Below are 25,660 nucleotides of genomic sequence, written 5' to 3'. Positions count from 1 at the left end.
TTCAAATAATTCTTATTATTTTCGCGTTACATTCACTTTGTAAAGATTTTTTTGTTGGCACTGTAAAATACAGCTTATACATTGCATCCCTCGGTAGACCGCAAGCTGTATAGTAGAAACATTATCATATTTATAATCTTATATTATTATTTGTAATAAAAGTTAAGTTGACCGATAGAATATTATGTTTACTTGTATTACAGCTACAGCTTCAGTGATGTATATACCTGGTGTAACTAATACATATATTATGACGATTAGAAGTCTTCCAACTCTTTGAATCGGTGTATCTCAAAAACAGTGGCTCTTAGGAAAAAAAGTATTAAGATATTTTTTATAGACAATTATCTAACCTACATTTTTTGTTAGAGCTAATTTTACGATAAAACTTACCGTTTCGCTGAAAATCGCTAAAAACCATATTTGGTGACCTTTGACCCCGCGTAAAATTTTTAGCACGGGTCGGATTTATGAGGACTTTTTAGATTTCATTTATGATGGTATTTTGAACAATCCTGACAATTTTCAGTTTGATGGTAATTATTGTAACCTCACTCCTATTTTTGAGTCTAACTAGACCGGTCTATAGTAAACAGATTCATATATAGGGTGAGGCAGATAACTGGCCTATTAGAAATATCTCGAGAACTAAAGGCAACAGAATCATGAAAATTGGAATAAAGGGGTTTTGAAGGATGATCTATTAAATGAAAATATTTTCATCTCTTTATATACCGGAAGTTGCTTATAACTTCGTTTTTTTAAATGGGATACCCTGTATATTTTTACATTTTTGGATTCTCTTCGATGTCTTCTTTCTTAAAATATAAGGTTTTGTAATATTATACAGGGTATTTTAAAAGATAATTACGTTTTTTTTATTAATTTCGTAGCAAAATTCACACCCTGTAGAATTGTAGTAGTTTGACATCTAAAACTCTACTTACGTTGAAATGATTTTTAATATACTCTACTATTGTTAAGAATCATTAGTATAGCTAAATTTTTAATTTTAGTATACAGGGTTGGTCGAAACTCGGAATGAGTATTTTCTGAGTTTTCTTAAATGGAACACCCTATATTTTTGTATTGTAGTGAAATGATATTTTATAGTACTTTTTTATTTCTTAAGCATTCCCTATACCTAACTGCTTTAATTTGTGAGTTATTGGTGATTCAAGCTAAACATTAATTGCAACAAAAAATACGTAAAATTTTATTAGGTTGGCCGTGAAAATACTCAATCCCAAATAATTTTTCAGAAATAAATACATATTAATCCAGACTGGTTCTTTAAATTACCAATAATGGTTTAGCTATCGAAATACCTACTTAGTTAAGATTGTTGGTGCGATTAACAATTAAGCACAAATTAAAACAGTTATGTATAGGGAATGCTTAAGAAATAAAAAAGTACCATAAAATATCATTTCATTACAACACTAAAATACAGGGTGTTCCATTTAAGAAAACTCAGAAAATACTCATTCCGAGTTTCGACCAACCCTGTATACTAAAATTAAAAATTTAGCTATACTAATGATTCTTAACAATAGTAGAGTATATTAAAAATCATTTGAACGTAAGTAGAGTTTTAGATGTCAAACTACTACAATTCTACAGGGTGTTAATTTTACTACGAAATTAATAAAAAAACGTATTTATCTTTTAAAATACCCCGTATAATATTACAAAACCTCATATTTTAAGAAAGAAGACATTGAAGAGAATCCAAAAATGTAAAAATATACAGGGTGTCCCATTTAAAAAAACGAGGTTATAAGCAACTTCCGGTATAACCGGAAGTTGCAAAGAGATGAAAATATTTTCATTTAATAGATCATCCTTCAAAACCCCTTTATTCCAATTTTCATGATTCTGTTGCCTTTAGTTCTCGAGATATTTCTAATAGGCCCTTTATTTGCCTCACCCTGTATACAAAAAACTAATCTAATTTTTTATTTTAGAACATTATTGAGGAAATCAAATTAAAAACTGCCAACAACTATTCAAATCTTTTTGAATACGTAGATCTTATTAATGGTTACAAAATATTTGATTTAAGTAGGGGAATGGATTATACAGTTGATTTAAAATTTAAGGACTCCAGTAATGGAAAGGAAGTAATAAAAAGGTACATATTTCCAAAAAACATACTTTTACTTTTATAAAAAGAATGTGTGTGTGTACTTTGTACACACGTGAGAAGTTATACTTCTATTATTATGATTTCAACGAAATTAATATAGTTGAAACAGGTTTATTTATATTTTATTTAAATATTAAACTAATTTTAATACTTACTACTTTTCAAAAATTTTTATTAAAACAGTACCAAAAATTAAAAAATAAAAGAATAAATCATACACAAACACATTGAAAAATGCCACAAATGATTTCTGAACAATAATTGTCGGAAAATTTTTTAACTAAATAGGTATTTTCTGAAAAAAAAATTATATAATAAATATACTTACAATCATAAAATGTATAAAAAAAAACAAAAAAATAAAAGTTTCTATTGGGGTTCGAACCGGCTTATGTTTGCGCAGTTAGTATTGGAATTCATTCATCTTACACTTCTACCCACGGAGACACCTGCATCATGTGGGAAGATCGACGAACTAAACGGTTTAAACTTTTGACAGTTCCGAATTTAACCAAATTATTTTGATTTTTGTAGAATATTGAAATATTAAAATACAACAAAACACAGAGTAAGAAAACAATATATTAGGTGAATATTGACAGAAATTTTGATGGTAATCAAATTATGTAAAACAAAGCATATTTTAAACTTTCCAAATAGGTAGGTACCTATGTAATTTTTATTAGGATACTGAAACATTTACAATTATTACGTACCTGTCGCTTTTAAAAACTATTTATAAAGTCACTACAATTATAAACTTGCTTTTTTCTCTGCCATCACAACAATAAAAACTAATATACACAACATTTGTTGATCCATAATCTCCAACAATTATTGACAGATGATTTTAACACCCAATACGATCCCGTATAACGTTTGAGCGACTAAATATACTGTCATATATAACGATAATTGACTAATATACTGTCGGTGTGCGCATGCGCCAGGGAATGTAAAAATTCACCCTCGTGCCTAAAGAAGTATAACTTCAAAAACGGGTTTTTTCACAAAACTGTTACATGATGTTCTTTGAACTGGTTTCAATCTTACTTGGATAATAGGAAACAACTGGTTAGAGCAAATGATACAGACTCTAGTCTCAAAAATGTTGTATGTGGGGTACCACAAGGTTCAGTATCGGGTCCTCTACTTTTCCTTATCTTTATTAATGACATCACTAGTTTAAAAATCGATGGAAAAGTTTTTCTTTTTGCTGATGATACCAGTATCACTTGGAGCAACTCAAATATCGCAACTCTTCATGCTACTATAACTTCTGATCTACTCACAATAAAATGTTGGTCCGATTCTAATTTACTCTCTTTTAACGTAGATAAAACAGTAGCATTATCCTATAAAGGAGCTCTTCAACCCTTACCTCTTCATAACAGCCAGACCAGTATCGTTGATTCTGTAAAGTTTCTTGGTATTTTTTTAGATAGCAACCTTAAATGGTCCCTTCATATCGATGTGTTAAGCAAGAAACTATCCTCAGCTTGCTTTGCAATAAGATCTGTTTCGAAGGAAATGAATTTAGACTCTTCCAAAATAACATATTTTTCTTTGTTCGAGTCCCATTTTCGATATGGTATCCCTTTTTGGGGTTCTGGTACATCTGCCCAATCCGATGTTATTTTTAAATTACAAAAAAGAGCAATAAGATATCTGTTTGGCCTCAGAAGAACAATACATTGCAGAAGCTACTTCAAAGGTCACAGGATTCTAACACTACCTTCTTTATATATTTTAGAAACTGTTTGCTTAATTCGTAAACATCTACACGTCTTTCCATCAAGACCTAGACATGACTATACCACCAGAAATTCTACCTTTGACATTTATTAACCGATTCCGTCCAGTGAGTTAGTAAAGAAATCTATATTATATTCTGCAAAAAAACTATACAACCATCTCCCTCTACAACTTAAATCTGCAACATCTTTCCCCAAGTTCCGTAAAATGACAAAAGCCTATTTATCTGAAAGACCATATTATTCAATAGCAGAGTTTCTTAACCGATAACTAAGAAATTACAGTATTCTTATGTATAAATAGAATCTTAATCTATATTTAAGTGTCATATGCAACAGCTTAACTTATTAAATTTCTTAAGGTAGATTACGCAATTTGCATTTTTTTTAAATTTTGCAATAGATTGTTACTGTTTTTTGTTTCTCTTTATTACATTTTATTTATATTGACGATTTATATAATTTTAGTAAATTGTATTTGTTATTGTTTTTATTTATGATTCTTGTAAGTTTTGTCTATAAAATTGTTAAATTTTTCATGACAATAAAGCATATTTCTATTCTATTCTATTCTATGATAGTACGGGATCCAAATCTAGGTCGACCTTCATCCATCTGTTTACCAGATGAAATTTTTTTTATTAAATTTTATACATAGACAAATACGACTTAAATGGGTTGCCTATCAAAATGTTGTCATAGCTATCCTTGAGGGGGAGAGGCGTAGGGTTTGAAATCAACATTTCAAGCACATTTTTGTGATATTTTAAAAATAAGTAATAAGTAAATAATAATAACGGTGGCAAATTTTTAAAGTACTGAAAGACAAGGAGAAGCGTACTTTTGAAGTGTGTAAAATATATAAATCCTAGCTGAACGCTTTCGGCTTATAAAGCCATCTTCAGAGCTATGCTACAATAAAAAGGTCTCTAATGAATAATTGATCTTGGCATTCAAAAGGTTTAACTTACGTCAAAAATTTAAAAATACATACAAAATACGAATTTTTAAATTTTTGACGTAAGTTAAACATGTGGAATTCCAAGATCAATTATTCATTAGAGACCTTTTTATTGTAGCATAGCTCTGAAGATGGCTTTATAAACCGAAAGCGCTCAGCTAGGATTTATATATTTTACACACTTCAAAAGTACGCTTCTCCTTGTCTTTCAGTAGTCGTAAGTGTGTACAAAAACTATTTCAGTCTTTAAATTTTTAAAGACACCTAAAAAACAATGGATTTTGCGGTGGACATCAGAACTCATCATTGGATCATATGAAACAAAAAATTCAAAATTATTGTATTAGCTTATGTTTCTCGAGGTAACACTCTATATATAAGTAGAGCAAAATGTCAAATTCTATACATACTATTAAAGGATGACGATGTTGATCTGGTCGCAATGCAAGAAACACACACAGAAAACAAATTTCAACTAAATTTTCGTTTATAAAAATTAATTATTATTTATAATGTATTGTTATCTTTATTTATATACAAAAACTGTGATGTAGCCATACGCTAAATAAATAATAAAATAAATAACTCTCGAGTTTTTGTAGTTTTAATGATTTTTTACTTTTTGGTATCACTCAAGAAGTCAAAACAACGGATGAACAAAAGGGTGAAAATCAACATATTTATTATTGTTAAACAAAAAATAAGCATAAAACAAAAAATATCTCGACAGAGTTACCTACCTCACAAAATGTCTAAAGGAAATATATACAAAATTTCAGTTGGACCAGTCAAGTAGTTTTTGAGTTACAATGTCTACTGCCTTTGAAAAAAGCAGTTTTGAGAAAAACGCGAAAATTTCTTTTTTGTCTGTCAAATCGTAGTGATGCACACCGGAATATGTTTTTAAATCGAGGAGTAATTTACAAAAGAGAATGGGAGCAGTTGTTAAACGTTTTTCAATGCGCTCAAGCGCACTGGCGCGAACCTGCTGCAAAGCAAGTTGAAGGTAGGGATATTCAATACTATATCATCGCATCAACTGATGACCTACGTAACAAAAACTGGATAATAGCTTCGCAGAATAGATCAGGTTCGAACCCGTGAGAGGCATATGTTCAGCTGTGGATGATTGGGGCTGGATGGTGATGAATTTGGAACACTCTTCTATATTTAACTTATTTTAATTTATAGCTAGTATTAATCGACTTATTTCTTCTAAAAGAATTTTTAATATCGTTTTTGTATATCCAGTAAGATTTTTTTTGTTTAGTATGGCTTAATTCACTATTTTTATTTATTATAGGTTCGAGGTTAGCAAACCTCTTGGAAACATCGAATTAATTTCAGTCCCCTACGTCACTGAGAATTCAAGAGTTCATATTGTCCTTCCCGTTGAAGACACGGACACAGCGATGGCCATGGAATTTTTAAAAAGCTATGCTGCAACCATCATGGACAGGAAAGAAAAAACGTTTCTGTTGTTAGTATTGTTTTACCAATACAACAGTGACAGCAAAGGAACTACGGATCCATATGTAGACTTGAAAAGTTTCGTTACATCTTCGCTAACAAAATATAAGAATGATGATGTTAAAATTGCATGGTTGTCTATAAGACTACCAGAAGCTCCAAATCCATTGTATATAGAAAAATATAAAGCTTTAAATTTTGCTGTTGTGGATTTGGCTCTAAAGAAAATTGGTCTAGATAGTTTAACACTTGTTTTAGATGTGTATTCTAACGTTACTGTGGACTTTTTGAATAGGGTAAGTATTAAAGATTGATTGACATGTTACGGTGACGCATTGTAGATGAAAACGTTCAGCAGACGACTTTCTTGAAAATGCTTGATTTCTCATCTTGATCCTCATCTTAATTTCAGCAACTTCCATTGGAACCCAGAATTTGTCCAATATAGCACAAAATTAATTATTCTTTCTTACTCCCCTTCCTTATACCCTTTCAGGTGTCGGATTTCATCTCTTCCATTCTGTCGTGCTATCATCTTTATTTCTTCAAGCATTTTCTGTTTAATTTTTCCCGCATCTGATATTTGATGTATCAATTTTTTCATCGAGCTGTCTTTTTGCAATATTTCTTGTTTCGTGAATTTTTCTTGTTAGTCTACTGGGTTTTATTCTCATCAGATATCAGATGTCCATACCAGTTTGACTGTCTCTTTATTATTTTGTTCATTATTGGTTCCTGTTTAGTTATCCTTGTTATTGTCTCATTTCTTATTCTATCCCATTTGGTCTTTTCGGCTATAGTTCGTAGATGTCTCATCTCCATTGCATTTATCCTACCAAAAAAAAATAATTAGTAAATGTACTATACCCTGTTTCTAAACTAGGAGGAGTGATTAAAATTTACGCGCCGTAATGTTTGTTTGTAATAGGGAGCTTGCATAAAATTTTAAATTCGAAAAAAATGGTATAAATCACAACAGAACATAATTTAGAACCCGTATCAAAGATAAAAAAGTTTTGTTTGTCTTTCGTTTGGCCCCTAAAGACGACTAAAAATTCAACTTATACCAGCCACCCCCAAAACGCGTCGTGACGTAACGGGGTTGTATGTTTACATTCTACACCAATTGTATACAGTAGAAAAAATGAAAGAATACCCATGAACGAACATATAAAACACGCTGTATTTTCCTGTCACCGTGTCACACAAAAAATTGGCCAGCGCAAGTACATGTAATACTTATTGTTACATGTACTTCCACTCTACAATTTTCTTTGTGACACGGTGACAGGAAAATACAGCGTGTTTTATATGTTCGTTCATGGGTATTCTTTCATTTTTCGGACTGTATATAATTTTAAATTAGACATTATAAACGTCAGTAAAAAATACAGTTATGTAACGTTAAAAGTGTTTTTGATCGTTTGGACTATTGACAGAAAATTTGTACTTTTACAAAATGGTTTTATTTTCAATAGTAAACCTTCTTTCCTTACCTTCAAAAACTGTATCAAACTCCAATCTCAACAAACTGGTATATATTATTACAACGACATACGATAAATGTCATTAGAATGTAAATATTTTTCCTTTATTCCCCGACGACGAGCTGGCCAAATACCCAAGTAGGTGGAGGCCAATAAACTAAAGAAGAAGAAGAAGAAGAATATACGTAAATATAACCATAAACGGAACCACATAGTTAAACTCTGTGACGTCACGGGTCGTTTGAACTATTTTAAGATAAAGAAGACTTTAAATTTGTACTTCTAAATTATGAGTTTTTGAAGCGTGATATTGAACATTTTTATGTAATAAATAAAAAGTGCAAGTTCCCTATTGGTCCAACCTCAGGCAAGTTTATTCCACAGTTACGAAATTTTGACACTATTGACATTTCATAGGTTAATTAAGTTATATTGACGATTTTTTGTGTTTTCTGAGTTATTCCTTTAATTTTTAGTCTGCTATTATATAGGGTGTCCCAAAAGTAGCGGAACGGTCGAATATTTCGCGAACTAAACATCGGATCGGAAAACTGATGAAAAATACGTTTTCAATAATTTTTAAAAATCTATCCAGTGACATCAAATACGATCCCACACTCAAACAAAAAAAAAAAACAATTTATCGTGATACCATAGGTAAATTATAGAAACGGTCTAATATCTCGAGAAATACACTTCCAAATCAAAAACCAAAAAATACGTTTAATATTTTTCAAAAACCTATCCAGTAACGCTAAACATGAACCTCCAACTCAACCCCTTGAGGTGGGGTGGGGGGTAACTTTAAAATTTTAAATAGCAACCTCCATTTTTTATTGCAGATTTGGATTCGTCATGAAAAATTAAGCAACATTTGAATGGTTGATAGATGGCGCTAATAAATTGTCTTTTTCCAATTATAGCCCCATCTATCAAAAATTCTAAAAAATGTTTCGAATAAATGTTGCTTAATTTTTATGACCAATCCAAATCTGCAATAAAAACTGGAGGTTGCTATTTAAGATTTTAAAGTTACCCCCACCCCACCTCCAGGCGGTGTGGTGGAGGGGGTCATGTTTAGTTTTAATCGATAGGTTTTTGAAAAATATTATACACGTATTTTTTGGTTTTTCATTTGGAAGTGTATTTCTCGAGATATTAGACCGTTTCTATAATTTACCGATGGTATCACGATAAATTATTTTTTCCGATTATAGCGTCATCTATTCGTCATTCGAAGAAATGTCTCGAATAAAAGTTGCTTACTTTGACATAAGGAATCCAAATCTGTAATAAAAACTGGGGGTTTCTATTTAAGATTTTAAAGTTTCCCCCACCCCACCTCCAAGGGGTGGAGTGGGAGATCGTATTTGATGTCATTGGATAGATTTTTAAAAATTATTGAAAACGTGTTTTTCAGTTTTTCGATCCGATGTTTAGTTCGCGAAATATTCGACCGTTCCACTATTTTTGGGACACCTTGAATAAAAGAGTATGTCGATGGCGTCACGACAAAAAGGCGTAAGCGCCAAAATTTCTAAATTTATGTTTTGGTATCAAAATAAAATAGTTTTTACGTCCTATCGACTATTAAAAAGAAGCAGCTGTGAAAAAATTCCAAACCAACTAAAACGGGCTTTAAATGTTCTAACCGCCAAACGAGTTTCTTAAAAGATGAGACACCGAAATCAGTAAGCGACAAGATCCGTAGTGGAAGGTGGTGCTTACGTCTTGGGTCTAAAAACGTGATTATATCAATAAGGTAAACAATAATTTGAAATAATATTAATATTTAATGGTTTGTTAAGCGTTTAGTTAGATTATTTATGTTGAGAAATCATAATATACCACAAGAATCTACAATTTTACCGACTGTCGGTTACGCCTTTTCAGAAAAAAATTTTTCGTTTATCTAACCGCTATTTGGCTATTTAAAATACACTATGACTTAAATTTGCCATAGAAAAATTACTACTTAACCGACTTAAATAAGGTTTGAACCTAAATAAAATATATATTTACTCTGTTTCATAGTCTTCTTTTTTTTTAGTTTTAAAGTTATATTTTGGTAGTAATATTATTTTAAAAAGCTAACATTTGAATGGCGCTTACTTCTTTTTTTTTTATTGTTTTTAGAATGGTCTCTCGGGGGCACAAAATAATAAATCTTGCATTGCAATCCATTTTTTTGAGGATCCGGATAGTAATGGGCAGGAATCCAGCGGAAATAATAAAAACCATGGTTCATTTTCCACTGAAAATGACGTCCTCAATGAAGCGCTAAAGCATAATGTTCTTTTAGAGCCTATACTAAAAGACCATGAACAAGAACTCCAAATGCCTAGTTCTGTTCTAGATGATGATGCCATTGTGGATTTCAGTTTTTCTCTAAGTCCAAATTTGAATATTGACAGCCGTTTATTTTCGAACATTGATGAGACTGTCGAAGAAGAGAGTGATTTATTAACCTGTGATAAAAAGCTTGTACCTTACTCAGATAGTGATGATACTGATGATAGTAGTAATAATTCCGTAATAGTATTTAGTCCGTTAGTTAATGATAAGATAGGTTGTAATGATTTTATACAACATAATGATTCTTTAAACTCCGAATCAGATTCATCATCCTTGAAAGTATTTCTTAAACATGAGACTGAAATTGACAGCATTAGTTCTAGCTCATCAACTGGTTCAATTTCTAGTAAAACATCAGGTAGTTCATCTCAAAGCACTCAACTTGAAGGTAGAGGACAAAAGAGAGAAAAAAAAAGGAAACTAATTTATTACGTCAACGAAAGTTACGTAACTTGGGGAAAAGTTACTGTAATTATAAAAACGAACTCGTTGCTGAAAAAGTTTTGCTTCCTAATCCATGTTTAGGCAAAAAATGTGTCAATTAATGTAATAGCTTTACCACTGAGGACAGAAATAGTATTTTTTTAAAATTTTTGGAACCTAGGTAATAATTTAGATAAGAAAAATTTCATTAATGGTTGGGTTAATGTATACCTGTAAAGAGAAAAAGAACAGTTTCTGATTACGTCGTAATCTAACTTATCAATATTTTTTTTGAAGAATGATGTACAAAAACGTGTTTGCTTACAATTCTTTAAAAATACAGTTTATTTTCTTGTTATAATTAATATAACGTAATAATTAAATTAACTTTATTTTGTATATTTTTTTACACCAATATAACTCTAGAAACTCATAAATATATTGCGTATTGTTTATTTTGTATTATTTTTACTTAACTGTTATGCTTTAAAATGAAAAGATTGATTCTTCATTTTTATTATACTTCCGTAAAATTAAAAGGCGTACAAGTTCCTAAGCGACATTTTTTGATCAAAATATTTTTTTCCAAATATGGTAACCGCCTTTCAAAAAGGCCTAAACACCACAGAACCTAACATTAAAGGCGTAAGCACCAAAATGTTAAATATCTCATGTTTATAATAATTGTTTTATAACTAATATATAATAAGTTAAAATGCCTCAGTTCTATAATAATAAAATGACAAAAAAATGTAATAAAAAGAAATATTAAGCGATATTAAACGTTTTTTGTGTCTCCCGAAAAAAACTGTCAATGGCGCTTATGCCTTTCTGTCGTGAAGCCGTCGATGTCTAAATAATAAACTGTCTGGCAGCTTTGAAATCAACAGTAGACTTAAACAGGGTGGTGCGTTATCTTTACTACCTTTTAACCTTGTATTAGAGAAAGTCATGAGGTCGGCCGAAATAAAAACAGAACTGCTATCGGTTCAAGGTCCCAAGCTATTATTAGCATATGCAGAAGACATTAATCTCGTTGAACATCCTATCCATAAAAGACATTTTCAACAAGGTGGAAGCAGCAACAAGTGAAGAAATTAAATCACAGCGACTAAGATGGGCAGGCCACGTGCACAGACTTCATAACGAGAGACTTGTAAGACTGGTATGGGAGGAGATTCATCATCATCAGTAGCGAAACCCTTTTTGGGTCCTGGCTTGTTCTAGGATTTTCCGCCATTCTGTTCTGTTCCTTGCTTTGTTCTTCCAGTGGGTAATCTCAAGTGTTTTCAGATCTTGTTCCACTTGCTCCATGTATCTAAGTTTGGGTCTTCCCTTTGACCTTCTCCCTATTGGTGTTTGCCTCATTATATGTTTTGGTGTTTCGGTCTCCAACATTCGTTCAACATGGCCCATCCAGCGCAGACGTCCGATCTTTATGGATGTTATGACGTCGGGTTCGCTGTATGCTGCGTATAGTTCAAAATTATATCTTCTGCGCCATACGTCATTTTATTTCACCCCCTTATATATGTGTCTAAGGATTTTTCGTTCGATGGGAGGAGATTCCTACAGGCAAAAGACCACTCGGACGTCCCAGAATGCGATGGAGAGATAACAGCCAAACAGATCTCCGGAAAATGAACATTCCATTTGACCCTAGGTTGGTGGAAAACCGAACAAATTGAAAAAAAAGAATGTGTGTGTGTACTTTGTACGCACGTAAGAAAATATTCTTCTATTATACAGGGTGTCCCGAAAAGATTGGTCATGAATTATACCACAGATTCTGGGGTCAAAACTAGGTTGATTGAACCTCACTTACCTATATACAATAGTGCACACAAAAAAAGTTACAGCCCGTTGAAGTTACAAAATGAAAATCGATTTTTTTTCATATATTGAAAACTCTTAGAGATTTTTTATTGAAAATGGACATGTGGCACTCTTATGGTAGCAACATTTAAAAAAAAATTAAAGTTAAATTTGTGCACCCCATAAAAATTTTATGGAAGTTTTGTTCCCTTAAACCCCCCCAAACTTTTGAGTACGTTCCAATTAAATTATTATTGTGGCACCATTAGTTAAACACAATATTTTTAAAACTTTTTTGCCTCTTAGTACTTTTTCGATAAGCCAGTGTTTATCGAGATATTTTGAATATTTGTCGAATCCACCACATATATTTGTATATGGTTAAGTACGATTGTAGCGACCTGTTAATAATCTGAAAATTTATTTATAATTTACATTTTTAGGTATATTTTGAAAAAGAAGCCACATCTCGATAAAAGGTGACTTATCAAAAAAAGACTAAGAGGCAAAAAAGTTTTAGAAATACTGTATTTAACTAATGGTACCACAATAATAGTTTATTTAGAACGTACACAAATATTTGGGGGGTTTAAAGGAACAAAACTCCCTTAAAATTTTTATGTAAACATATTAAAAAGAAGCCGCATCTCGATAAAAACTGGCTTATCGACAAAATACTAAGAGGCAAAAAAGTTTTAAAAACGTTGTGTTTAACTAATGGTACCACAATAATGAATTAATTGGAACGTACACCAAAGTTTGGGGGGGTTTAAGGGAACAAAACCCCCATAAAATTTTTGTGGGGTGGAAAAATTTCACTATAATTTTGTTTTAAGATGTTCCTGCCATAATAATGATACATGTCCATTTTCAACAAAAAATCTCTAATAGTTTTCGATATATTGAAAAAAAATCGATTTTCATTTTGTAACTTCAAAGGGCTGTAACTTTTTTTATGAGCACATTTGTACTAAGGTAAGTTAGGTTCAATCAAACTATTTTTGACCCCAGAATGTGTGGTATAATTTATGACCAATCTTTTCGGGACACCCTGTATAATAGGTAATTTAAACGAAGTAAATATACTTAAAAGGTTATTTGTACTTATTTTATTTAAAAATCAAACTAACTTTCTTATCTACCACTTTCAAAAAAGAAGAATATCTTCAAAAATTATATAATAATATACTTACAATCATAAAATCTATAAAAAAAAATAAAAAAATAATAACTTGCTTGGGGCTTGAACCCACTTCACGTCTACCGCGCCGTACGAAAGTTGATGCCATTTCAAACTGCACCAAACTCTCGTATACGTCATGTGGGAATATACACAAACTAAACGTTTACACCATAAATTTATATGAATTTAATAAAATTATTAGTTTGATTTTTGTCGAAATAAAATACAACAAAATATAGAGTAAGAAAACGATATATGAGATGAAGATTTGTAGAAAGTTTGTTCGTAATCAGATTATGTAAATTAAAGCATTGCCTACTAATAGTTAACTACATTATTTTGTTTACATTTTCCAAATAGATAGGTATTGAAACTATTAGGTATTTCCAACTGAAACATTTAGAATTACGTACCTGCGGCTTTTCAAAACTATTTAAAAAGTCACTATAATTATAAATTTGATTTTATTTCTGTCCACACATCAATAAAAACTAATATTATACAATATTTTTGTTTACCGATAACCTCCATATTGAACAATTATTGACAGATCATTTCAAAATTTCAACACCCAATCAGAGCCCGTATAACAACTAATACCATACTTTCGGTGTGCGCATGCGCGCGGATCAATCAAATTTTACCCTCAATCGATTCGCCGCTAAAGAAGAATATCTTCAAAAAGTTGTACAGTCAGCCAGGACCCACCCAGGGTTGTAGCACTACGTGATGATGATATTATATAAAATACAGTTATTTTTAGAGCTCTTTAGCGACGTATTAATTAGTATAATATATTTATGAATTACCGTCGGAAGCCCACATGATCAACCAAAAAAGAAGATGTAATGGTGATTTTTCTAGTGACATTATTGTGTGTGAATCTGTCTTTTGAGTTCACTCCTCCTGGTTTAAAAACAGGGTATATTGACTGAGTTTAAACTCGTTTTAGCATATGTTAATGGTAGAAAATCAAAATTATATTCCTTTTTAGGTTAGAATGAATACAATTCAAAGTTTTCAAATATTCAGCCCTGTACCGTTTCGGCAGTACAATCCAAGGGTGTCACAAATTTCTACCTTCGATGTTAACAAAATATCTGGACATTTTGACCGAGAGGAGTATAAATACATATCTTTCTATGGCAAAGATTACGTATTTGGTAAGTGTTGTGTATAAAATATTCAATTACAAATATTTTAAAATTAATATTTAAAAAAATTTTACTTTTCGCAGGTTTTGGCCTGCTTATGATATTCATATTATAATTCTTACAAGTAATAGTATTCAGTGGCGGATCCAGAAATTTTTTGGGGGTCATGGATCTTGAGGGTGATTTAATTACTTTTCTCTGATGCTAGGTCAGTTTGTCTTACCACCCCTAGGATAAGTAGGTTTTCAATTATTTTTTGGATGGGCCTAAAATTTTTGTTTTGTTTGATGTATCTCGGTTTTTCTTTTTTTAGGATTATTGAATTGATATTTATTTTCGTTTGGGGGGGGGGGGGGGGTCATGACTCCGTAACTCCCCCTGTGGATCCGCCACTGATGGTATTATGTAGTTTAGATTTGTAGATTAGGGTGCATCGAAAAAATAAAAGTTGGAAATGTTATATCTAATAGCGTGAAAAAGTTGCTAGTGTTATTTTTCAGCATATTAGTATTTTTAATTTTTTTTCTAAGCGAATTTTCTGTCCCCCAACGACGTTGAATTTTATTAAATATCTGATTTTTATGGAAATTTCAATTTATATTATTTGGAATAAAATATGTGCTAAGTCGATCTAAGATCAATTAAAGAAAACTTAAAATGTTGTCAATTACAAATTTAAACGATATTTAAAGTTTTATATGTTTTTTCAGTCTCCCAACTCCTTTGAAATGTCCCACTTCGTGAGTCCGTGCGTGTAATTTTCACTTATGTTTGGTGCGATGCCTTTCTTTGTTATTATTTTTGTTTGTAAGTTAAAGATTTTTAAAATAGATAAACCAGGACCATGGGGATTAAAATCAAGGTGTGCTGAGGACCGCCCCATTTTTGGGCATCCGCCAAATATACCTGAAAATGTTTTACCGAAATACAAACAAGCGATGAAGTTTTGGGGTTGCAAGAGGATAAAAAACTCAGCAAGAAAGAGCCAGAATTTTCTGGTATTGCCGAACAGTTTGCAATTAAATTGGAGGAAATATGGAAAAAGGCTTTAATTCCAATAATTTAACATACAAGAATTATTCAGCTTTTAAAAGCCTACTATGACAAATATATGAAACTTATGAAACCATTTAAGAACAGGCAAAACAGTGAATTTTACAAAAATAAAATTCAATGCTTTAAGAACAAAAGTAAAACTACACGTTTCGATCTTGCAGCACGCAAATGTGACACTGATTAATTTTCTTTGTAGCAAATCTCAAAAAGTGCCTCTGGATGAGCGCGAATTTCTATTAAATCAAAGAGGTACCAGAAAAATGGTGATAAGCTCGATTGATAGGGAAAACAAAAACAAATATAATCAGAGAGAACAACGGTAAAAGAAGAAAGTTACCGACGCAAAGACAAAACTTTAGCTCAAGTAAAAAACAGTACCAAGTTTTATGGTCAATCGATCGTGGAAGAACACATAACACTTGTGCATGAGCCAGGGTGCAAATATCTCGGATATGGGTATCCGCTGTTTGGTATATCAGAAAGTATCAAATCCAGCTATTGCATGTGACGAAACAGTCGTAAATACTGGCGTTAAGGGTGATGTAATACGGCTGTTAGAAGAACATCTTAAAAAACCGCTACAGTGGTTTGTATGTCTGCGACATTCAAATGATCTACCCCTTGGACATCAAAAGAAGTTTGCCAGTGACCAAATCAAAAACGTGAGGGTCTTCAAACTTTCTCCTTAAAAATTTTGATTGAAACGACTACTTTGAGTTAATTAACTAACAAGAATATCACCTTACAGAACCATCTATATTCTCTAGATTTTCGAGTGAAAATCTGCGAGATTTTATTAAGAATCCTAACTTAGACCCTTTTACCATTGAGATTGAGAAAAATCACTGCCACAAACAATGTGTAGAACGATGTGTCAAACTTGTGACACAAGCTTCTCTAGCAGTTTGTGGAGCGTATTCGAGGGATGGATTTATAAAAACTCGAATTAATTCCAGAAAAACTATGCCCCACTTTAATGCTAAATCGGAAGACATCTTCGAATAGAATGCTTTTACCATATTTTTTTGTACTATTTATATACCTAATTTTGTACTTTGCTTTATATTTATTTTAGTATTAAAAAACTTGGGTGACGTCAGGGAGACGGATAAGTTAGGCTATTTTGTTATAAAAAGAATGTTTTAGTACACTTTTCTTAAGTAAAATTTTTAATTGCGTTGTGAAACCAGAAAATATGTTCCAATTTAAACCGAATTTATTTATTCAAGTTCTATAAGGTATTACAATTCCCTTACAAAAGAAATTCGCATATTAATGTATTTTTTCTAATTTTTAGTTGCCGTGGGGGGCAGAAAATATTTTTTTATTTCAACGCAATTTTACTAAAATACTAAATAGTGTGTTAAGAGGATCGGTACGTATTTTCGGCTGCAACGCTATTCAAATGGGGATTCATTTTTTTCGAATCCTGAGAAAACTAATAAGTATTTTTGAAAAATTTAAACGCAGAATGAAAGATTACGTTATTAGCGAGGGCCGAAAGTCCCTGAGAACTTCTATAATGTTTATTTTAATAAGTTACAGGGGTGAAAAACTAAGAGAAAGTTTAGTGTGATTTTTAATTTCAAATATATCACTCAAAATAAACTTTTTATTTATTCTAAGGGACTTTCGGCCCTCGGTAATAATTTAGTCCTTCATTCTGCGTTTAAATTTTTCAAAAATATTTATTGGTTTTTTCAGGATTTGAAAAAAATGAACACAATCCCGTGGTAATATTTTCCAAATCTATCTTTGTCTTACAACGCACTCAGCCGAATATAATATTGTCAGCATATATATTGTCAGTCAGACACTGACAATCAGTGACAATTTTAAATATTTGACATTGCATCGGGAATATGTTGAGTTATTGATTAAATATTATTGATATATAGTGTATTTGATAAATAATTGATTTAAGACGTGAACTTAATAAAAAGTTATTTATTGTGTATTATTTGTGGAAGATCCAAGCAGAGAATACATCAGGATAATATATTCTGTGATCGTGATCCAAGTATTTTGTTGTTAAAGATGTTCAAATTTGTAAGCGTTCCATAACAATATATTATTAAAAAATCACTTTAAAACTTTTCCTCTTTTCCCGATTGAGTATTAGTCTTTGTTGTACAAATAAATTATTACATTCACTGAATACATAGTTAGTGAAAAACTTATCACATTTATTAACTGAATTAATAATTTGCAATTATAAAAATAACAGTTATCCAAGAACATTCAAAACCCATCTCTTTAAATTAATGATGACATTTTCAAGTAGAATGACATTCTAGTAATATTTACATATCCATACCAGTGTGAATTTTACTACACGTAATTTGCCGTGTAAAGACAGAAAAAGTAGGGGTACACGTAAAATATTTGCGAATTATGTACCCATAGCCTTAAGCAACTTTTATGAGCTATTACATTTTCGTTTCGAAATAAAAATTTTTGTCGTCTGTTAACATTTTTTCAAAATTTTTAATTGTCTTGGGGGGTCAGAAGATGTTTTCCAATTTCGAAAAAATTTTACCAGAATACTTAACAGTTGATTGGGCAACTTTTGTGAGGTATTACTTTTCCATCGCAAAAAAAAAATTTTTTTCGCCTTTTTCGATGCAGCCTATTGTAGATCATGTTCATTTGCATTTTCCACAGACCGTTGTTGGAATGGGTTGGAGCAAATATTATATTTTTGATAGTTTGCGCTCAAAGATTTATAATTGGTTTCCACCAGTTCTCAAGAGAGTCCATATTTCGCTTCCATATATAACTATTGGTTTAATATGGTCGGCAAGGGCGTCGCCAGCCGGTAAGCTAGGGGGGGGCACCATAAAAGAGAAATATCAAAAAAGAAATGTTTTAATAAAAAAAATAGAAAACTAACAAAATATCTATATATAAAATCAATTAAAACATAATCTTCTAGGGTTCTTTGCGAATTCGTTGGTCACTTTGTTGACGAAATCGTTTAAGTTTTTGAAAATATGTTGCCTGTGTACACTCATCATAGCGAGGCCATTGAGTCGAGCTTCAGACATGGTGCTCCTCAACCAGGTTTTGATTCTCCTAAGGCTACTAAATGACCTTTCAACTGTACAAGTCGTACAAGGTAAAGCAACAAGGATTTTCAAAGCCTTCTTAATTTCAGGAAAAAAATCTTCCGTTTCCTTAAGGATTTCCACAACACTCATACTCAGTTTGATAGATTCTGGTTTTTCCTCCCATATTTTTTTCCAAAGCTCTATCTCATTTTTAATATTTGTAAGACCGTAAAAATTTTTGAATTCCTCGCAACCTTCTTCAAGTTCTTCCAAAGAAATGTTTTTCATTTGCGCAGGATGTAGTTTTGTTAAAGTAAATGATGGTCTATTTTCTTCAGAAAACCTTATTTGAAGGGAATTTATAATTGAGTCCAAATAAGGAATTGTTATGGACCTACGCCAAAATTCTGAGGGGCTTTTTGCCGTGTGGTTGCTACGGTGTTGTTGTCTTTCAGCAGTACGGGGTATTGAATTCATATCTTCCGCCAATCCAATTTTTTCCGCAATAGTAGTGGCATCTCTGAAAATTTCTTCTGTAACTTTTTCGGGTTGTTCACGGTGATTTTTGATTAGGTTTAAAATACGACCAATATGCTGGGATGCCTGAACCGCATCCAAAGAGACTGATTGGAGCACGTTTACAGTGGGTTCTAAAAGAGCGGAATATTTGGCTATCAACACAAGGCTAAAAACAAACGAAACTTTGGAAGCTGCAGCATGGAGCTGATATGCACGTTTCCTTGTCGCATTATTGCCATCTCGAGACAGGGTTTCTAGTGCCTCCATTATAGCACAAAAATTCTCTTTAAAAACTCTGATGCTCTTGTATTTCTCGCTCCATCTTGTTTCGCACAACTTGGCAATATTGGCTACTAATTTTCTTCTTAGAACCGATTCACGAAAAAATGTAATTATATCTTTGATGGTCCCAACTGTATTCCGGATGTCAGGCAGAGCGTTCAGGTCATTGATAACCAGGTTGAGCTTATGTGACGAGCAATGAAAAAATAGTGCTTTATTGTATTTTTTACGCAAAATAGCCTGAACGCCACCTTCTTTTCCAGACATCGTAGAACAACCGTCGAATCCCAAACCAACGCATTTATCTGGATCGAGATCCTCTTTTGTCAGAAATTCGTCTATTGCCGTGGCGATCGATTTTGCGTCCAAAGCTGTAAGCTCAGCAAATCCGAGGAATACTTCTTCAATGTTTCTGGTTTCCTCATCAAAATATCTTATGCCAACTGAGAGCTGTTCCTTACCAGATATATCCGCTGTTTCATCTGCTAAGATACTATATGCTTCCGATTTCTTCACATTCTTGATTATAGCCGCCTTAATAACATCTCCACAAATACTGATAATCTGATTCTGGATATCCACTGATCGGTAACTTGCATTCTTTTTTCCACACTCAAGATGGTTTTTTAAAGTCGTGTCTCCTGCGTCAATCCGCATCTTATACAAACCTTCCAGAATTCCATCACCATAGTTTGCCCCTCTTAATGCTAGGTCTTGGGATCCGCAAAAAGCAATGCAGGAAATAATCGATCTTATAATTTTCCGATTTTTTTCAAGACTTTCCTGAGAGTATTTGTTAATTTGCACATCCACCGGCATATTCGCAAGAAATAACCTAGCTGCTTCCAATGCAGTCTTATGAAAGTGAGTATCTGCGTGTTTTCTGCAATATTCATGAATATCTTTGAATTTACAAAACGGCCTTATAATGAATGAACCTAAAACACCTCTAACGGAGCTCAGATTGGGTGGAAATAGTGTACAGAATTTACAAAAAGCTCCTTTTTGTTGGCGGGAGTATGCTAACCATGGTGAGTACATTTGCAACCAGGAATGATTGAATTTTCTTTTTAGATGCTGATGCTGGGCATCTTGGGCAAAGTCGTACTGTTTAGGTGGTATCCAACAGTTTTCAAGTAATTCTTTTTTCCGCTCGGTTGATAAAGTCGCAACTCGACCTACAAATCGACCGACGTCATTTTCATTGCTATCATCTATTGTTGAATCCACATCTACCTCATCATCCAAATCTGTAATAAATACATATATTATTTCTTATTTCTTACTGAGAGAAATAAGAATAGAACGTAGCTGCGTCTTGTGCTTGCTTAAGGTACGTTTTTACTGGAGCGTAATTTACTGGATTATTTGTAAAATAGCTGCTAGCAGAGGAAATAGAGGACGAAGAAATGTTAGAAATGTAAAGTGCTCCAAGATTAGAAAAACATGCAATATTTAAAAGAAAACAAAAAGAAGGATACTTCTTATATCACAATATTGTGATAAACAACCATTTATTAGGAAATTATTAAATGAGACATACTTATAAAAACAAGCTTCACTTCACAAACTGCTAAAAATCTCTCAAATAAAAAACTCTGAAACAACGAAACACGCCAGTACAAGTACCACACAAGCAGTACACCGCAATCACCGCTTAGCTTCAGCGACGATCTTTCGGCGATGAACGCTGTAAAAACGTACCTTTAGATACGGACAGATGCACAGACAGACATATAAACCAAACCCCCTTTTTTTGCCGAGAGTGAAAATTCATGCGACCGTTAATCCTTTAACTCCGACCAATAAAACCATACCTTTGGAGCAACTTGGCTTAGGCGAAGTCACAGAACTATTGCAAGAACGTGCACTAGCACTGATCACACTGCTGGTGATTTTATCAAAATTCTGAAGATTAGAATCTGCTGTTGTCGTCCCTTTTTTATGACTAGTTTGTCCATCGCTGTCACTACCACTACTGTCACTCTCACTTCTTTCTTCAGGTTTTTTTCTTTTCAAAGTTTCTGCAAAGAAAAAATAAATTGAATTTATACCTTGGGCTCTCACAAACCTACCCATCCCCCTGTTTTTATCTCCCTCCCGACCGAAGGATATTTTTTTGCCTCCTATATATTCAACATACATATACACCGAATACGGCAAATACATATATAATACATATATATACATATATACCATACTTACCAAAAAACTTCCTGATATCCATGTATTTAAGTTAAACTGCAACTGAAAAAATGTAACGTAAGACAAATCCCACAAGGCACAAATACCACGTTTAAATCAATCACACTTCACTTATATCTACGCGAAAGCGGCTGTAACAAAACTAAAACAGGTCCGTTCCCGTTCCGTTCATCCGCTGAAGGTCGAGAAGTGGAGAGGATTTCATTCGCGAACCAGTGTTGCCGCTGCTTTCGGAAGTTCTTCGCTCAAAGTCATAGATAAGTAGTACAGCACGATAGAGTTATCGTTTTAAATATCAGGGTGACCGGAGAGCACGTTAACCTCTAGGGGGGGGCAGCTGCCCCCCCCTGCCCCTCTCTGGCGACGCCCTTGATGGTCGGTTCGCTAATTTCACACACAACTGTCTGGTAATTTTAGTAATTATTTTTTTGTAAAAAATTGATTGAAGTAAAAGAAGTAGGACGGACACGACATAGGTAGCTATCATAAGTAATACATACTGGAACCACACAGGATGCGTTCGAAGAGACAACGGAAACACCAATTACATAAACATAAAACGAGGAGTGTGTCAAGGGTGCATTTTGTCTCCCCGATTATTTAATGCATATGCCGAACATATAATCAGAGTTTCTCTTGAAGATCGTCGTGAAGGTGCCAGAGTCAATGGAATCGTCATTAACAATGGGTCAATCCATGCCAAGTGGTCCAATATAATTTAAGTTGGTTGCTTGACTATTTTTAATATTTTTTATTTTTCTATTTCTTAAACTTCAGTCCATAGAGAGTACATAATTCCAGTTATTTTATTTTTAAAAAATTTAGTTTGCCGATGACGCCCATTTTTGTTAAAGCGTATCGATCATTTTCACGGAAAACATGGCTTCGTTCTTTAGCCAATATTTTCACTGAGGTTTGTCTTAGAACAATAAATCAAAAACCAAACTTTTTAGAAAAGTATGCTCTAAAAAAACGGCCTATAGCATTATTTAATTTCAAACTAACCTTAAGGCCTTAAATGAACCTCAAAGTTTGAAGAGGTAAACTGATAAAATTCCATTTTCAGCATTTTTTTAACAGCATAAGGCAAGCCGATAATGGTTTGTAATTTTTTTCTGCAAAAGACATACGTACATACTTTAAATAAAAAAAGTTTGAGCTTTGAGACTTGAGTAAATTTTTTCAAAAAAAATCTCAAAAACATAATTTTTTGAAAAATCTCAAAGTTTGACCCCTTATATCTCTGATGGTCACGGATGACAAATTTTTAAATTTGGCTGAATGTTAGCCCCTAGCAAGTAGAATAAGGAGTAAAAATTTGGAGTTGCAGACTTACGTCATATAGGATTTACAGGCCTGAAAAAATGGTCAAAAATCAAAATGGTCAAAATTTGAACGTTTGCGGGCAGGGTAATTAAAATTCCCCAGGATGGGCCAAAGAAAAGAGTTCACCTTTCTCTTTGTAGTTTAAGTTTTCTCTTTGTATTTATTAATTTGTGCTTAGAAGTTGGAAACGAATAGAACTTAAACTGACAATTTGTTAAATGATGAAAGGGTTGCCAATGCGAGTCCATTATACAATTGGATATAGGAATTGAGTCAATACTCGCAATCTTAAGTTTGTATTTTATTAATAATCATGGGGCAACCGGTCTCGAGTCTTACAAGATATGACTCATCTTCACGCCCAGTACAAAAAGTCTTCACAATACAAACTACAAGCTAAAATCACAAAAAGAGACAAACATGTACATATAAATATACAAAAAACATAAAAACAACTATGTATGTCTTGGTTTAAATTACATGCAATAAAGCCAAACAACTGTATAGTATTGAACTTAATAGTCTATAGTGTCTATCTATAGTCTTCATATAGATAAACAATATGAATTATTTATTTTGAGAAATATGGTAAGAAAGTTACAAGATTTCTCCGCTTAAAGAAAATTCGCTTAGAAAAAAAAATTAAAAATACTAATATGCTGAAAAATAACACTAGCAACTTTTTCACGCCATTAGATATAACATTTCCAACTTTTATTTTTTCGATGCACCCTAATCTACAAATCTAAACTAAATAATACCATCAGTGGCGGATCCACAGGGGGAGTTACGGAGTCATGACCCCCCCCCCCAAACGAAAATAAATATCAATTCAATAATCCTAAAAAAAGACAAACCGAGAGCCATCAAACAAAACAAAAATTTTAGGCCCATCCAAAAAATAATTGAAAACCTACTTATCCTAGGGGTGGTAAGACAAAGTGACCTAGCATCAGAGAAAAGTAATTAAATCACCCTCAAGATCCACTAGCGCATGATCGTTTCTCGTATCCCGTCCAAGTACTTGCACACAGCGAATACTTCTTTTTTAGATCGCCCTTTTTATATCTCGAAAGTATTTTCTTAATTCGGTTATATGAAATGTATTCATCTAGTTTTTTTTATTTTTAGCTAGAAAAAAACATCAACATATCATCCCATTAATAAGAATCGACAACGATATTACAAAAATTCTTGACGAGGAACATAAAGATATTGGAAACGTTTTTGAGATGTTCCTTAAATATCATGAAAAGTTGCATTGTATGAGAGCAACGGAAATGAATCTTAAAATCAAATACCACGAAGAAAAGAACCTTAAAAAGAGAAATTTGTTTTTAGGAAGTGAAGCTCAACTTGCTAAAGTGTTATTACAGAAGGATAAGATTACTGAACTTTTTTAAAAATTGTTTTTGGAGACAAATATATTTTGTATAGTATTATATTTTTGAATGTTGTTTTTTAAATTGTGGATAAATATTAATAAATAAAGCTGATATTTTTTATATCTTGTTTTTTCTGCAAATAGAACCTCTGCATAAAACCTCGGTGAGTACAGGTAAGGATTCTTTCATAAAAAAGATACAGATTCGAGTCCATTGGGGGGAAAAATTCTGAAATGACGAACAGACATAAATTACGAAGCCAATAAATAGTACTCAAAATATAATCACACAAAAATCCCGAAACAGGTCGATTTTTATTTTAAATTATGATTTTATTAAATGAGAATAGAGTCGTGTGCTAGATCATTTAAAAGGTTATTCAATTCTCTATTCAGTAGTATAAACATTAATATAATTAACTATTTTTAATGGGAATAAGCCACAATTTTATCAAAAAAATGATTTTATTAACGTTTCATTGAGTTGGGATTGATTTCATGTAATCGAATGAACTATCTCTCAGTAAAGTCGTCCCAGGAACGCAACTCATAAATATTGGCGATATCATTTTAAAGTCTTCTACTTTAAAATGTATAATATACGTCTCAATTGCCAATATAAACGAGTCAGATTAAATAAATTATTAGAAGAATTTTTTTACTTAGCAACATTTTTGTTAATTTTAGTAGTATTTTGACAACGAAACCCGATTTGGCCTTCGAAACGTTAATTAAATCATTTTTTGGTAAAATTGTGGCTTATTCCCATTAAAAATAGTTGATTATAAAAATGCCACAAGGAAATAGCTTCAGAACAACATTAATATAATTATTTATAAAGGTGCCAATTTTTTTTAATTAAATTAATCGACACAAAAAGAATAATCTATGTAATTTATTTAATTGGCAAGGAATCGCAAAGTGGGCGACATCTGGTGGCGAATTTGAAAAGCATCAACTCTGGGAAAACATTGACTTTGTCATTAATATGTGTACATATTTTCGGTCAGTTTATGTTGTAATTAACAATGATTTCGACTTAAAAAAACTATTGCAGTGTTCCTCAGTATTCTTTCCTATTATACTC

General features: G+C 32.3%; 1 protein-coding gene across 1 annotated transcript in view; it reads left to right on the top strand.

Moving 5' to 3' along the window:
• Positions 1-24,694, top strand: part of LOC114336730 (chondroitin sulfate glucuronyltransferase) — a 43,168-nt gene extending 18,474 nt beyond the window's left edge. The window contains exons 4-7 of the mRNA XM_050647286.1: positions 1,968-2,134; positions 6,168-6,630; positions 14,592-14,760; positions 24,321-24,694. Coding sequence (XP_050503243.1) covers positions 1,968-2,134; positions 6,168-6,630; positions 14,592-14,760; positions 24,321-24,592 — 1,071 coding nt within the window. The 3' untranslated portion in view covers positions 24,593-24,694. The remainder of the gene's footprint in view (positions 1-1,967; positions 2,135-6,167; positions 6,631-14,591; positions 14,761-24,320) is intronic.
• The last annotated feature ends 966 nt before the right edge of the window (positions 24,695-25,660 follow it).

The sequence above is a fragment of the Diabrotica virgifera genome, chromosome 3 (assembly GCF_917563875.1).
Source record: "Diabrotica virgifera virgifera chromosome 3, PGI_DIABVI_V3a".
In the NCBI taxonomy this organism is placed as follows: domain Eukaryota; kingdom Metazoa; phylum Arthropoda; class Insecta; order Coleoptera; family Chrysomelidae; genus Diabrotica; species Diabrotica virgifera.
The sequence above is the reverse complement of the archived record's forward strand: the minus strand, read 5'-3'. Positions and strand labels throughout refer to the sequence as shown.